This window comes from Salminus brasiliensis, chromosome 22 (assembly GCF_030463535.1).
Source record: "Salminus brasiliensis chromosome 22, fSalBra1.hap2, whole genome shotgun sequence".
Taxonomy (NCBI): domain Eukaryota; kingdom Metazoa; phylum Chordata; class Actinopteri; order Characiformes; family Bryconidae; genus Salminus; species Salminus brasiliensis.
Genome location: NC_132899.1, coordinates 33230435 through 33247241, shown reverse-complemented (window position 1 = coordinate 33247241; position 16807 = coordinate 33230435). Strand labels below are relative to the sequence as shown.

The 16807-nt window shown below is 48.7% G+C and overlaps 1 protein-coding gene across 1 annotated transcript; it reads right to left on the bottom strand.

The window, feature by feature from the left end:
* Positions 1–736: 736 nt before the first annotated feature.
* On the bottom strand, positions 737–16423 carry LOC140544207 (cilia- and flagella-associated protein 337). The gene is made up of 20 exons (XM_072667633.1): positions 16353–16423; positions 15661–15835; positions 14373–14519; positions 14161–14283; positions 13384–13555; positions 11957–12003; positions 11689–11826; positions 11283–11471; positions 10011–10202; positions 9653–9904; positions 8989–9153; positions 7331–7480; positions 6589–6773; positions 5803–5942; positions 4832–4977; positions 4519–4736; positions 3340–3500; positions 1969–2078; positions 1725–1871; positions 737–888 (listed from the first exon to the last, which is right to left on the bottom strand). Exons 1-20 carry the CDS (start codon positions 16421–16423, stop codon positions 751–753), a joined length of 3066 nt encoding a protein of 1021 aa, XP_072523734.1. The 3' UTR covers positions 737–750.
* Positions 16424–16807: the final 384 nt, after the last annotated feature.

The window sequence follows — 16807 nt, the reverse complement described above, 5'->3', positions numbered from 1 at the left end:
TGTTGTAACATGTGGAGTCCGGCCGTCCGAGCGTTCTCCTCCGGGGTCCAGGTTTCAGAGTGTTCTCAGAGAGCAGGACTGTGGACTGGAATCGCCATGTGGGCAACCCTAATGTCCCTGCAGCCAGGACACAGTCCACACTGCAGGACAAGCTGCCGTCCTGGGCCTCAGGATCGAGGGGGAACTCTGGCAGGCTTGCTGGTGAACGCTGGGGGCTATGCAGTATGTCTCAGCCCCGGTCACCCTGTTCTGGAATGTTCTATTCCCTATTCACATGGTTCTAGAATGTCCCCTAATTCAATCACACTGTTCTAGAATGTTCTCTTCCCCATTTACACTGTTCTAGAATGCTCTATTCCCCATTTACACGGTTCTAGAATGCTCTATTCCCCATTTACATTGTTCTAGAATGCTCTATTCCCCATTTACAAGGTTCTAGAATGTCCCCTGATTCAATCACACTGTTCTAGAATGTTCTCTTCCCCATTTACACTGTTCTAGAATGTTCTCTTCCCCATTTACATTGTTCTAGAATGCTCTATTCCCCATTTACACTGTTCTAGAATGCTCTATTCCCCATTTACACGGTTCTAGAATGCTCCCTAATTCAATCACACTGTTCTAGAATGTTCTCTTCCCTGTTCACACTGGTTCACCTGTCGGTCGGCCCTAGCTGCCAGTATCCCAGTGCTGGTGTTTATTGGAGAACACTGGGTCAGCACGCCCCGGCCTCAGGAGCGCGACCTTTGCCTAGTTACTGGGGCTCCCAGAGAGGGCAGAGCTGTCGCTGGAGAGCAGAGGCGAGCTCAGTTCAGTGGCACAGGAGTAACACTGCGACCCACTCAGCATCCAAGGCCTTGACGGAACGTCCTCCGGCTGCTTCCAGTCCTGGTGGAGATAGAGAGGACAAAAGTAAATGGACACAGGGGCACAGACACTGGCTGATAGAACAGGACGCTTTGGAGCACATGACCCATAATGGTCCCTCTGGAGCTCCTTCCAGTGCTTTGGGGAAGAGCTGGAGTCAGTACCTGACCTCGCTGACGCTCTCACTCCTCACAACAATGTTCCGACAGCTAGTGTAAAGCCTTCCCAGAAGAGATCATTCAAACACAATCAAACAAGCCGAGCCTCCTCGGACTTTTCTTCTCAGAGTAAATAAAGTCTGGTGGTATTTTTTATACGCGGGTTAATCCTCAATCTGGCAACCCAGGCCAAAGCCCGTCTCCTGTAATGCTGCAGTTGCCATAACAATGTGTACCCTCGCGCTCAGGCTGTGCAGTAGCCGGTGCTGGCAGGCGGCGACGCCTCCGCGCTCGTTCACACATGCTCTCGTGCTCGGCCCGGCGCTCCCTCGGTTTACAGTCTAAGCCAATCAAAATCGACATGTTAATGAGCTTATGCATATTCATGAACAACGCTCTACTTGTTTGAGTGCCAAAATGAATAGAGAATGCAGAACAGCAGAACCACTTATTCTCAATTTTTGTATTTATGTGTGATCTGATTGGCCGAGCGGTAGAACCGTCTATCCTCGATTTGTATCTACGTGTGATCTGATTGGCCGAGCAGTAGAACCGTCTATCCTCGATTTGTATCTACGTGTGATCTGATTGGCCGAGCAGCAGAACCGTCTATCCTCAATTTGTATCTACGTGTGATCTGATTGGCCCAACCCTCCCATCTTTCCCAGTGCAGAGCCGAGGTGATGTAAAGGAACTAACCGGCAGCTTCAGGGCCTGGAAGGGCGTGCACTCACTGCCCATGCGGTACAGCTTAGCGATGTCGATGTCTCCGAACACCTGCCGCCTGTCCTGCTTCACGGTCGTCCTCCTCTGCAGCTCCACGCTCACGTGCTCTGCCAGAGCACCCTGGGAAAAACAACGACAGCGGGGAACGAAATTACGGCCGGACGCGACTTTTACAGGACTTCAAATGAAGGGAAATGAGTGACCGGCGTGTTCTGACCCTGTGGAGACGAACTTTTGTGGAGATGGAACTGCTGAGAGGTGCTGCTCGGCTCTCCCTGTGAGGAGTTTGAAGGGGCAGTTGGTGGTCTTCAGGGGTAGGGGCTGACTCTGCAGTGGTAAAGATGGTTATATAGAGTTAATTACAGGTAGACACTCTCACTGACCACTGACTTTATGTTTATTTGGGTTTATTCTAATGTTATATAGAGTTAATTACAGGTAGACACTCTCACTGACCACTGACTTTATGTTTATTTGGGTTTATTCTAATGTTATATAGAGTTAATTACAGGTAGACACTCTCACTGACCACTGACTTTATGTTTATTTGGGTTTATTCTAATGTTATATAGAGTTAATTACAGGTAGACACTCTCACTGACCACTGACTTTATGTTTATTTGGGTTTATTCTAATGTTATATAGAGTTAATTACAGGTAGACACTCTCACTGACCACTGACTTTATGTTTATTTGGGTTTATTCTAATGTTATATAGAGTTAATTACAGGTAGACACTCTCACTGACCTCTGACTTTATGTTTATTTGGGTTTATTCTAATGTTATATAGAGTTAATTACAGGTAGACACTCTCACTGACCACTGACTTTATGTTTATTTGGGTTTATTCTAATGTTATATAGAGTTAATTACAGGTAGACACACTCACTGACCACTGACTTTATGTTTATTTGGGTTTATTCTAATGTTATATAGAGTTAATTACAGGTAGACACTCTCACTGACCACTGACTTTATGTTTATTTGGGTTTATTCTAATGTTATATAGAGTTAATTACAGGTAGACACTCTCACTGACCTCTGACTTTATGTTTATTTGGGTTTATTCTAATGTTATATAGAGTTAATTACAGGTAGACACTCTCACTGACCACTGACTTTATGTTTATTTGGGTTTATTCTAATGTTATATAGACTTAATTACAGGTAGACACTCTCACTGACCGCTGACTTTATGTTTATTTGGGTTTATTCTAATGTTATATAGAGTTAATTACAGGTAGACACTCTCACTGACCACTGACTTTATGTTTATTAGGGTTTATTCTAATGTTATATAGAGTTAATTACAGGTAGACACTCTCACTGACCACTCACTTTATGTTTATTTGGGTTTATTCTAATGTTATTTAGAGTTAATTACAGTAATTACATCTACCCATCTACCCTACTTCGCACGTCTCGGCATTAGACCGCTATTAGACCCCCCGTTCATTTCAGGTTATATTCTAAATATATATCAATTCAATTCTTTAGTTATAGAATCATTCTTCCAACAATGTGTAATAGTGATGAATATTAGACATTGGCCGATGTGCTTTCACGTCTGCGTCTGTTCAGACTCACCTGTTTGCTGACCGTCGTCCTCATCAGGGCCTCTCATCGCTCTGGCCACGCCCCCTGAATTTTGCCCCCAGCCAGTGAGATCAGGCAGGTCTTTGATGTTCTGTGATTGGTTGGGTTCTCTGGTGTCCTTGTCTTCCTCTGTGGATGAACTCGTGAGCTGTCTACAAACACAGAATGGCAGGGTGATGAATGATTAACTGAGGCGTACACAAACCGTCTGCTCGTCTGAGGATGCCCTCCATGCAGGTCATGTCGTGACAGGTCATGATGGAACGACCTCGGTGCGACGTTGAAGATTAACTTAAGGACTGAAGGACTAATTTACTTAACCACGAGCGCTTGAGGGTCCAAATCCTCCATTCTTCTCTTATTTAAGCCCAATAATAACCTTTTGTGTGGGTTTATGAACCATAAACTGCCAAAAGTCATCATCTAAGAATGAACCACACTGTACCTTGAAGACTGACATATGCAAATGAGCTCCATTCTGACTGGCTGCCCTGCATATTGCGCCTCGGTCAAAAAAGCAGCTAGGGCTGAAACACTTGTTCTGACTTCTGCACGAATGGGCGGAGCTGAATTGCCGTAGGCCGAATAGACAGAGCTACGTTATATGGACAAAAGTATTGGGACGCTTACGCACCTTACTTACACACACAATGGGACTGAATCAAACACCAGAATTCCGTGATTAAGAGGCGTGTCCCGATACTTTCGTCCATATAGTGTGCAGTACAGTGCAGTCCTCCTCCGCTAAGGAGGCGATAATAGCACCTCTGTCCTGGCAGATGGTGTATTCGTCCGCTACGGCGTCCAAGCACTACCTCTGCCATCTGGTTTAGCTTAGCCGTCGGGATGTCCGACCATCAGCAACATTCACACCCCCAATTTATTTGTTAGAGCCTCTCAGTGCGGGGAGCTGCCAGCTGACGAGAACCATCATATGTCCCAGATCTGTGTGCACGGATCAGCCAGAACATTAAAACCACCTGCCAAATATTGTGTAGGTCCCCTTCGAGGCATCTGGCACCAAGGCTAACGTCAGCAGCGGGATTGGTGGGACCTCCATGACCATCAGTGAGGGCCTTGTCCTTCCCTGTAGCACCACTACATACAGTGGGGCACACCCTGCCTGACCCAGTTATCTAGAACATCACATGGCAGCTATTTCCACTGTACCTGTTGTCCTGATGTCTGCGTGGGCCGTTCAGATCCCACAAGCCTTCCTGTCCAAAAGAGCCCACACAGCCTCCACAACTGGTCCACAGACAGGCGCTGCGGTCGGCAGATGCACTGACCAGGAACAGTTCTCTGCCACGCTGCAGGACCTCCATGCCAACTATCGCACCCTCATGGGCTCTCCAGGAGCGTACCAGCGGGGGTTGCTCACTGACAGCCTGAGGGAGAGAGAAGGAGATCAGTCGAACTCAGCAGAGGGCTAGCGCCGGTCCCCTACCCAGAACCAATGGCGTTGCAGTGCTGTCCTGCTGACCTCCTCTCTATGGGACAGGCCGTACTCGGAGATGTCCCACAGCTGGATGAAGCCCGTAGTGTCTCCAGTGATCAGCAAGCTGTTGTCCTGGTTGGTACGCAAAGCCTTCACGCACTCTTCCTCTCGCTGCGGTGCGTAGAACTGCACTGTGGGACGAGAGAAAGATGGAGGATCATATCCCAGTAAACCAAACCCAGGCATGAGCACGGTTAGCGGCGGTAAATGGGACGTCCTGGAATTGGGAAAGGGATGGAATGCTTATTACTAGGTTAGCTACATTGAGCTTACACCGCTATGGTAGTTAGCTAGGCTACAGAAACCTGAGGCTTGGTCAGCGCTCTCATCCCCAAGCTAACTAGCTAGCTACCCACCATTCACATGAAGGCCCCGATCTTTTTAGCGATCTTTAGGCTAGCTAGCTAGTTAATCGCCAACCCACAAGGTAGCTAATTACCATCTGACGGATTCCAGACCTTACTACCAAGCTAACTAGCTAGCTAGCCACCTAGCCTCTGTAGGGTTGCAGTTGGCTAACTTGTGGGTTGGTGATTCACCTCACGTAGGTTTTTCATGCTCCCCTTGTTTGGCCAACCCCCCTTTTTAATGGTCAGCACCCTGTATATGACCGAAGATCATCACACAGTAGTCCTGGCACTGCGAAGTGTGAACGCCCGCCCGCTCGGTGGGGCCACGCCCGAGGCAGGCGCAGGGTGTCATTTTAGCATTACAGTAAGCCCTGTAATGAACGTGTGTGTAGGCCTGTGTTGTGACACTCGGCGCTGATGCAGAGCTTGTGGCAGCAGCTGTGGGAGGGTCCCCAGTACACCGGCTGAGGGGCCGAGGCGTGGAGAGCTGAGAAGAACGACTATTATCCAACTTCGTAATTGTGGTGTTTGACTGGCTGTCACTTGCTCTCACTCATTACAGCGTCTGAGTGTGTGTGTGTGTGTGTGTGTGTGAAGTGTGTGTACCGTGGTTGTGTGTGGGCTCACAGACGCTCCACCAGCACACGTAGCCAGCCTGAGAGCTGAGCAGAAGAGCTGCGTTACGCCACTGCTGGTCCTCCGCTCGCTTCTGCAGGAACAGCAACCTGTCAACGGGGGGATACACCCTAGACACACACCAACACACACACACGTAGTCATAATTATCATACTGTATACCTCAAACATATTATTTATATATATATATATACATACATACATACATACATATGTAATAACTGTATATAGTATGTATGTGTAGTACCTAAATGTATTAAGAATATATCCCATATGTATATATATATATATATGTGTGTGTGTGTGTGTGTGTGTGTAGTTAGAATATGGCCCATATGTGTTATTTATGTAAGTACCTATATTTAATAATAATATGCCCCATTTGTGTTTTATATATATGTAAGTACTTGTATGTAACAATAATAAGCCCTGTATGTATTTATGTATATGTAAGTATCTATATGTAATTATAATATGCCTCATATGTTCCTATATGTAATAATAATATGTACCTATTGGTAATTATAAAATATATGTATGTATTATATATATTTAAGTACCTATATGTATTAAAAAATAAGCCTCATAAGTATGATATATAAATATGTATCTTTATATAATAATAATAATAATAATAACATGCCCCACATGCATTTTATATTGATGCATGTACTTATCCCATATGTAATAATACTAATAATGATAATAAGCCTCATATGTATTTTATATATGTTAGACCAGGCTGAGTGGACTAACTTCCCAGGCTGTGGCCGCTGAAGTCGAGTGACAGGCCTCTGAGTGTCCAGCGCCCAGACAATGATCTCTCCATCGTAGCTGCCTGTGGCCAGCAGACGCTTACTGGGACAGTGGTCTGAAGCCAGGATGTCCTCGCTGTGCAACCGGCCAGACTTCCAGGACACATCTGCTTTCACGTACATGTCCTACACACACACACACACACACACACACAGACAGACACACACTTCATCAGCACCCCTTTACCCCATTCATCAATGGAAAGGGACATTTCTCAGGTGGTCAGTTGTGACCTAACCCTGGTGGGTTAGGAGCGGGTCTACGGCCCAGAAACTGACCACTGCTAAAGGGCTAGAGGATGCCAAACACACACTCAGCATCGACAGCTGAGCTACAGTACAAGAGAGGGGTTTCTGATAAAATGGCCAGTGAGTAAAAACCACAGGAACGCTTCTGGGTCAGCGGTCTGACGGTGTTTTGCTGTGGGAGGCACAGGAGGCCCCTGTTATGGCTGCTAGAGGACAGGTTCTGCTGCCTCAGCTCCTGTGCTCCGTCAGATCAGCCATGAAGACGGGCCTTTCCATCAGGCATGCCTCTGAGCCCAAACCACGAGAACCGCAGGCCCGAGCAAGGGCTAGGAAAGGTCGCACCTGAAAGCCTGGAACCCGTGTTTATCCTGGCTGGGGCTCTAAAGCTAGCGCTGAAGGGGGCGTGTGTGAAGGGAAAAAAAACACGCCCTCACGTGCGAACCGCCGATGCTGTACCGAGCGACCAGCCGACTCCAGCCCACGGCCAGAAGCTGGTTGTCATGGAGACAGATGACCCCCGTGACCTCCGCGTCCGACACAACCTCCAGTTTGTGGAGCAGGTGGCCGTTCAGCAAGCTCCACACCTACAACACACACACACACACACACACACACACACACACAGCGGGTGGAGAAGTTCTTTAGTTTAGCTCCTCCAGATTTCTGATCACTTTCTTTAACGCCGCTATTCCTGGGAGAACGCCGTTGCCATGGAAATCAGGTTCGGGAGGTTCATGAATAGCAGCGACTATGACACTTATCAGACGAGCAGATCGGTCTTTCGCCAGAGTGGTTCATTTCCAGTCCCCCCGACGGGCTCTGACTGCTTCTGGTCACTGAATACACCCCAGAACTGCTGAGGGTTGGGTCGGTTCCACACCCAGGACCCAGTTCTATGGGCTAGATGAGCAACCGCACCCTGTGTGATTACTGTTACCCACATTTATGGTTACTTTGATCCGGCGCTGGGTTGTTTATAACCCTTTTGTTGGGTTATTTATGTCTTCTCATATATATATATGTGTGTGTGTGTGTGTGTGTGTGTGTATACACCAAATATTCCAAAAATGTATATATAAATATAAAATCTGGAAAAAATTAAGAGACCACCGTTTTGTTCCAGGCATTTCATCTAACAGAGCTGAGTCAGCTGAATCTGCAGACTATGACTGGCACCAAGTCCCAACAGCAATGTGAGAGACTAGTGGAGAGCCGGCCGAGACAGGAGAGCTGTGATTGGCCGTCGAGGCTATTATATCACCATAGTGATTTCTGAATGCTCTCAAAGTTCAAAGTAAAATATTAGTGCTGTGTTGTTTCATTTTGAATAATACATTCTCAATAATCATAATAACAATATTTTAATAATAAATACATAAATAAAAATAATTATGATAAATATTTTATTTGGAATTTGGGGGAAATGTTGTCACATAGTAAAACCAGAGAGATAATGTAGGGTGGTCTCTTATATATATATATATATATATAAAGCTCAGGAAAAAAATATGATTTATTATTAAAATATTATTTTTTTTTTTGTTATTTTTATTAAGAATTTATTAGTCCAATTTAAACAACACAATATTAATATTTTACTTTGAACGCATATTTAAAATGATTTTTAACCCTAATTTTTCATCCAGTTTCTCCCCAATTTGGACCATCAATTACCCAACCCATACATCACCCCCCCTCCAATCGCACGGGCCAACACCCCGCCCCCTCCGACGTAAGTGCAGTCGCGCCTCTCATTTTCCGAACTGCCGCAGATGCAACATCGCCAGGCCACCAACCAACTCGCCTGGAGGGAAGCGCCGCATACCCGGCTCCAACGCACCAGCTAATGATGTGGGGGGAGACAGCGCCATCTACCCACCCTGGAGAGAGAGCAAGGCCAACTGTGCTCTCTCTTGGGGCCTCAGCTGCCCCTGGGATTCGAACCAGTGACCCTCTGATCATAGCGCCGTACTCCGCTGGGCCACTCGGGACCCCGAATTATGAAGAAAAATACATGATAATAAATTATTAGCACGCTAAATCAACGTTTTTTGCTAACAGGAAGTGACGAAGGGATGTTGCCATGGCTCACCTTAACGGTGCCGTTGGAAGCTGCAGTGATGAGCCTGCGCTGGCTGGGGTCGGCGGTCATGGCTGTGATCTCCGCCTGACCGTGAGCGTTCCTCAGCTCCACGCACTTTCTGCCCGTGTCCACATCCCACACCACCACGGAGGAGTCGGCCCAGGCTGTCACTACCTGTCCGCACACACACACACACACACACACACACACACACACAGAAAATAACAGCAGAAGGGGGGTCTTAGCCTGGAATGGGCCCACTCACACTGAAGGGTTAAGGAAGGCTTCAGATGGGTCTGTGTCATATTACATGTCCAAAAGTATGCAGACACTTGCTCCTGCAGTCCCAGCCAACGTGTTAATGGGTGGAGCGTTCCAGGTGGGCACTGTGTCGTCTCTGGGACCCAGCTGGGCGTCCCGAATGGGCTCTATTGTTACAGCCCACCTTAAACCTAGGCCCCATATACAGTGTGCATCCCTGATGGGGCCCATGCTTAACCCCTCTGGGAAGGCTTTACACCAGGTGTCAGAAAGGGTTTGTGAAAAGGGTTTGATTGCATTCAGCCCCACAAGTGCGGGAGCGTCCATCAGCAGCCCACGTTTGGCACTGGACACAGTGACCTTAGGCTCATGTCCAGTATGCCAAGAGCGGCCCGAGGAACTGGAACTCTACCTGTTTGAGGGTGGGGACGTACAGGGTGCAGGAGAAGGCTGAGGTCCCGCTGGTGGAGGTGGGGGGGGTGTTCTCTAGGCGCAGCAGGGCCAGGTACTCTCTGCAGCTGACCAGCAGTGCAGGAGCTCCAGCCAGGCTCAGCAGCAGCGGGAAGCCACCCTGCTCCAGGATACGTCCAGCCTGAAGGTTGGGGAACCTTAGTGGAAGAGTCTTCACACAGAGCTGGGAAGGGATGTCCCATATCTTCAGCACCTGGAGGGAGAGACCACAGGTAAAGCTGCCCTGCTACCGGCGTTCCCCAAGGGTCCGTTCTTGGCCCACTTGTGTTCTACACTAAGCTCTGTGTGCTTTTACTCACAGCATCCTTGGAATAGCTGAAGATCTTGCTCAGACCTTGGTGGATGACCACGTCCACCACTGTAGTCCTGTGACCTTGCAGCACGGCGACGGGCCGAGAGGTGACGTAGCGGTTCCATATCCTGAGAGCTGGGTCCAGCCCCGCGGTCACCATCAGGCCGAGAGGCCAGCTGATATCAAAGCACAGGACTCCCTGCGGAGAACATGAGGGTCGGGCGGCGTTAGGGTTGAGGCCATTGGCACGGCGTGTTGGATCTAGCTCTGAACTCTGAGTTTTGAGTTTCGGTCGTCTAGACGGTACATTAAAGTGCGTTTACCGTGGAAACAGCTCGTTATTTTGTCACTATATTACAGAATAAAAGCTTTAATGGTGCTTTCACTCACTCTTTTTTCTTTATTAGGAACCAAACACACCCTTCTGGAAAGCCGCAGTAACAAACTGAAAACATCACCACCCTTCTGAGTCATGTGGCGACGTCACGCTCTTTCTCCACAGCTAAAGGACGAGGCCGGGCTCTGGACTTTGATTCGGGGGTGAAGCAATCTGTGAAACTGTGCGGTGGAAACTCTCGCGCAGACTGAATAAATACAGCAGCGCTCCCAACACGGCCCAGAGCGGCTCGTCTGGCGGCCAGACAGAATGAGTGTTTCTAATAAAGTGGCCAGTGAGTGGAAGCACAAGGTAGGTGTTTCTAATAAAGTGGCCAGTGAGTGGAAGCACAAGGTAGGGGTTTCTAATAAAGCGGCCAGTTAGTGGAAGCACAAAGTAGGGGTTTCTAATAAAGTGGCCAGTGAGTGGAAGCACAAGGTAGGTGTTTCTAATAAAGTGGCCAGTGAGTGGAAGCAAAAGGTAGGGGTTTCTAATAAAGTGGCCAGTGAGTGGAAGCACATGACAGGGGTTTCTAATAAAGCGGCCAGTGTGTGGAAGCACAAGGTAGGGGTTTCTAATAAAGTGGCCAGTGTGTGGAAGCACAAGGTAGGGGTTTCTGATAAAGTGGCCAGTGAGTGGAAGCACATGACAGGTGTTTCTAATAAAGTGGCCAGTGAGTGGAAGCACAAGGTAGGGGTTTCTAATAAAGTGGCCAGTGAGTGGAAGCACAAGGTAGGGGTTTCTAATAAAGTGGCCAGTGAGTGGAAGCACAAGGTAGGGGTTTCTAATAAAGTGGCCAGTGAGTGGAAGCATAAGGCTGGGGTTTCTAATAAAGTGGCCAGTGTGTGGAAGCACAAGGCAGGTGTTTCTAATAAAGCGGCCAGTGAGTCTGTCTGTACTAACCTTCTCAATTTTCCAAGAGTAACTTTCCCTCCTCTGATTCACGTCCATGATGACCACTGAGCTGGTCAGGCTCTCTGATGATGTAACGATGACCTCAGCTTGAGGCTCATATCTGATTCTGTTGATGGGCTCAGTGTGGAGCTTTGGGGTTTGCTGGTACGAGACCAGTGAGGTCTGGCCACAGATGTCCTGCAGGGGTGTAGAGACCAAACATTCAGGTAGGTAAGGTAGGTGTTTCCGATAAAGTGGCCAGTGAGTGGAAGCACAAGGTAGGTGTTTCCGATAAAGTGGCCAGTGAGTGGAAGCACAAGGTAGGTGTTTCCAATAAAGTGGCCAGTGAGACAAAGCACAAGGTAGGTGTTTCCAATAAAGTGGCCAGTGAGTTCACACTGCGTTACATGCTTACCGGCAGAAACACTCGCTGGGGGCCACTTTGGCTGGAAAAGGGAGTCTCAAACAGGCCTTTGAGAGGCTGCAGGAACCACAGCAAGTTCACAGCTCCTCTCTCATCCCCCCAAATCAGCACACACCTCTCTCCTGGAGCCTGGGGCGAGAACCGAATAAGCTCATGGTGAGTCAGTCAATAGCAGGCTTGCGGAAACCGCGAGGGGGTGTTTATGAGCATTAAGTCAAATCTCATTTAAACAGTGGCTAGCGCCGGCCGCCGGACCTACCTCCACATTGTACCAGTAGCAAAGAGCGGTCGCCACGTGACTGAGTCCTGCGAAATCACAGAAACAGAGTATGAGCACAATACTTTAAAGGGTCCATATGCTACATTTTCCCTGTATTTGTGTTTCATCCCTTAAGGTCCGGTTCTGATGTTCGTGTTGGTTTGTGAACCATAAACAGTCATAATTCACTCTTACTTTGCCATTATCCCATCCTTAACCTGAGCGCATGTGTTCAACGGATCATGTACTGTGCCTTTAAAACACGGATTCATGTATTTCAACTCTGTTTTGATTGGCTGTGCTGGATTGGGCCTCAAAAAAAAAACACTCAAAAAATGGTTTGGACTAAAACTGAAACGCTGAAAACGACTGAGCATGACTGAGCAATGATGGGCGGAGCTAAACTGCTGTACTTTAAATAAGATGGTATGTAATGTAAATACAGTCAATTTTGTGACATCACAAATCAAAAATGTATTCAAAACAGGCTGTTTCTACTTTTAAAGTGTTTACATAAGGCATCAGAATCTTTTTTTTATATATAAAAAATGGGCATAAATTGGTTTTACATTAAATTCAATACGATATTTATTTATTTATTTGTTTGTTTGTTTATTTAGAGAACAGGCTACACAATACATTTGAGAATATATTTTCTCTACATTAAATTAGAGCAATTTTTTGTGTTTGAGAAGAAACAGAAGGGAAAAAATGTTATGCAAATTAATTAAATAAGATGATGTCATAACGGGATTCCATCCAATCAGTGTTTTTTAATGCACTTCCTGTTTTAAAGGAGCAGTTCAGTAAAAACTCTGATCATCAGGACTGATCTCTGAGCCCAGATTCAGTCCATCAACCAAGACAGGTTCGGTATCTGACGTGCACTTCTTTGATTTACAACAGGAGATGCTAGGCTAACCCTGCTAACAAACACTGGGCTTAGACTGTCACCAATTTACTCATTTCTATAAATACGCCCCACAACTGTCCGTCTCTTAGTGTGTCTCTCAGAAATCTTCATTAGCCGGTGGATGGATGTGGTTTAGGAGACGGTGGGACTTCCTTTAGTCTATAAACCCAAACAGAACCAGAACCACAGAGCTGAGGAACGCTGGAGGAACGCTGGAGGAACGCTGGAGGAACGCTGGAGGAACGCTGGAGGAACGCTGGAGGAACCGGAACCACTCTCACCTCAGCACAGATTTTGATTGTGTGTTTAACAAGGTGAGATTGGTGACAGCCCAAGTCCAGTGTCCGTTAGCGACGTTAGCCTAGCATCTCTCGTTGCAAACTACAGAAGCACACGCCCGATCTCGACCCTGTCTCAGCCGAGCGACTGAATCTGGGGTCGGGGATCAATCATGGTCACCAGGTTTTTTTTGCTGAACAGCTCCTTTAACCTAGCTCGGGTCAGGGCAGCGTACCGGACAAGTGGCTCTCCTTGAAACAGGCGCTGGTGGACACGTGGATCAGGTGGACGTCCCGGCTCATGGAGGCCACTGCAATCTTGTGGACGTTCGGCATGTAGACAGCATCGGTAATCCAGCCTCGGTACCGCCTTGCCGAGCCTCCTTGCTCTCCGGCGCCCCCACACAGCTTGAAAAGGAGACCAATGAGTTCAGTTTTGAGATACACTGGGTGTCCAAAAGTTTATGGACACCTTCTAATGAATGTGTACAGACACACACACACACACACACACACACACAGCTTGTCTACTGCAGAGAGGCACTGCCATTAGAATAGGACTCCCTGGAGCAGGGCTAGAGGGGTGTAAGCCCCCCAGCAGCATTGAGAACTGCATCCTCTGGAGTGATGGATGGGACGAGTCGGGGATGAGGTGAGGTGGTGATCAGCATCCAACATCCTTGACCTCACCAGTGCTTAAAAAAAAAGCTCAAAAAAGACATGAGCGGGTGTCCCAATACTTTTGTCCTACTTCATTACTCATGACTCATAACAGCAACAGGTGACATAGAGATGGACTGTAATATGCTGCTACGTTAGCCATGTAGCTACAGGGCTAAAACCAAAGAAGCAGAAATTTAGGCATAATAAATGTCTGATTAATTCTTAAAATTATTATGGAGAGAACTTAATTAATGTGTATTTGAATGGATCATTGAATGTATTTACTGAAGCATTTAAAAATAATATTATAATAATAAAATCATATTAATACACAATAAAAGTCTTCTTACCTCCAGTGACCTGATGACCTGAAGACGGCTGTTCCACACAGTGAGCGTGCCCCCTTTGCTGACAGTGACGTAGCGCAGTGGGGGTGGCTGACTCACTTCCACTATGCGGGTCACTGGCTCCCGCTGTTGAGGTCAGTGAGGGTGTGGTTAGGCTGCTGTGCTGTCCGGCCTCCCCCTCAGTCAGACAGTCATGGCACACAGGCCTCACTCACCTTGTTGTGCCGGCAGGGGCGTATCAGTGGTTCCGAGCTGATGCCGCTGTGTTTGGCCTCGGGCGAGGCATCGCCCTGACCGCTCTGCTGCAGGACGTGGGTGCACAGCTTCTCCCATCCTACACCGCCATCACACGAGGAGTCCAGCTACGACAGGGAGGAGGAACACACAAGACTGCTGTCGGCTGGATGGGTGGGGCTAGACTGCTGTAGGCTGAATGGGCGGGGCTAGACTGCTGTAGGCTGAATGGGCGGGGCTAGAGTGCTGTAGGCTGAATGGGTGGGGCTAGACTACTGTAGGCTGAATGGGCGGGGCTAGACTGCTGTAGGTTGAATGGGTGGGGCTAGACTACTGTAGGCTGAATGGGTGGGGCTAGACTACTGTAGGCTGAATGGGTGGGGGTAGAGTGCTGTAGGCTGAATGGGCGGGGCTAGACTGCTGTAGGCTGAATGGGTGGGGGTAGAGTGCTGTAGGCTGAATGGGCGGGGCTAGACTACTGTAGGCTGAATGGGTGTGGTTAAACTGCAGCAGGCTGAATGGGTGGGGCTAGACTACTGTAGGCTGAATGGGTGGGGGTAGAGTGCTGTAGGCTGAATGGGCGGGGCTAGACTGCTGTAGGCTGAATGGGCGGGGCTAGACTGTGGTATGTTGAATGGGCGGGGCTAGACTGCTGTAAGTTGAATGGGCGGGGCTAGACTACTGTAGGCTGAATGGGTGTGGTTAAACTGCAGCAGGCTGAATGGGTGGGGCTAGACTACTGTAGGCTGAATGGGTGGGGGTAGAGTGCTGTAGGCTGAATGGGCGGGGCTAGACTGCTGTAGGCTGAATGGGCGGGGCTAGACTGTGGTATGTTGAATGGGCGGGGCTAGACTGCTGTAAGTTGAATGGGCGGGGCTAGACTGCGGTAGGTGGAATGGATGGGGCTAGACTGCTGTAGGTTGAATGGGCGGGGCTAGACTGCTGTAGGCTGAATGGGCGGGGCTAGACTGCTGTAGGCTGAATGGACGAGAGGCTAGACTGCTGTAGGTTGAATGGGTGGGGCTAGACTGCTGTAGGTTGAATGGGCGGGGCTAGACTGCTGTAGGCTGAATGGGCGGGGCTAGACTGCTGTAGGCTGAATGGGCGGGGCTAGACTGTTGTAGGTTGAATGGGCGGGGCTAGACTGCTGTAGGCTGAATGGGTGGAGCTAGACTACTGTAAGCTGAATGGGTGTGGTTAAACTGCTGTAGGCTGAATGGGTGGAGCTAGACTGCTGTTGGTCAAAAGTGGCTCCTGTCAGACCCCTACCTCACTCACTAGCTCCTCTATCTCATCACTCCAGCCCTCTTCTCCGGTCACATCGGTCAGAGCGGAGCGGAGCTGCTCCAGGCTCAGAGACGGCTGCCTGGAGAAGGAGTCCCTGAGGAGCTGCAGGTGATGGAGCTGCAGTGAGTCATGGAGGCCAGGGCTCCGGTCAGTGTACCTGCACACCACAGGAATCGTACAAACATATGATCAACCGAGGGCTAGATCCCAAATTGCCCCCTACTCTCTATGTAGTGCGCACTATAAGTCAGGGAATAACTATCCATGGTTATTCGACCTCTGACTTACCCACAGTTACCCTGCCTGACTCGCTGGGTAACAGCCACTATGCTACCTGGGGCGTAGGAGCCATAGCTTCACGACCTACATAGTGCCCTATATAGGGAGCATGGAGCCTTTTGAGACCCTAACTGTCTTTTTTATGCTCATGTGGTCAGTCTGAGGTCAGTCTGATTGCCTAGTGGGATTGGAACTTTGGCGCCACCTTGTGCAGCACACCTGTAAATGCAAGGCCCTGGCCCAAGGCCATTCATGGAGGAGGGATATGAGTATGAAGATTTACCATCATCATATTTTATAGAAGACACGTGTAGCTTCACTGGCGTCCGTCTACTGGCACCAAGAGTGGTTCCTCCACACCTTAGGCCTCTTCATCTTTAACAGTCTAGACTCACCGAATGGTTCTGCTGGGGGTTTCCTCCTCATGCACACTCCACGGGTCTCCTTTGGACCGCCGTCCATCCATAGCCCGAGACCCTGAAGATAGGTCTTCCAGACCTGGATCCTCTAGGCCGGCTGTGATGTTCTTCTGGTCGCCCCAGCGCTGGCTGGACGCAGCTCTACCCCGAAACTCCTCCTGCGGCCTCCGTCTCTCTCCTGCTCTGTGTGTTTGCTCGTCTGCATTCCCAATGGCTGCAGCTCAAACAGCGAGGAGCCGGTGGTCAGCTGTCCAGATTAATCATCCATCAGTCGCCAAGGAGACCTCACACAACAAAGGTCCAGCTGAAGCCAGCAGTGCGCTCACCTGAGTCTGTACGACTCAATCCTATACAGCCTACAGCTGATTAGCCCCGCCCACCACCCATAAGGACTGAAGTGCTATGAGCCTGGGCTGCTTTTAGACCCAGGA

What these genes read in the sequence shown, in the direction of transcription:
- LOC140544207 (XM_072667633.1), bottom strand. Translation starts at nt 16,423, where the DNA reads ATGGATGGACGGCGGTCCAAAGGAGACCCGTGGAGTGTGCATGAGGAG. An exon ending in CCCAGCGAGTGTTTCTGCCG is followed by an intron (nt 11,472 to 11,688) that starts GTAAGCATGTAA and finishes ACACCCCTGCAG; the next exon opens with GACATCTGTGGCCAGACCTC. An exon ending in GCCTGTCCCATAGAGAGGAG is followed by an intron (nt 4,737 to 4,831) that starts GTCAGCAGGACA and finishes TCTCTCCCTCAG; the next exon opens with GCTGTCAGTGAGCAACCCCC.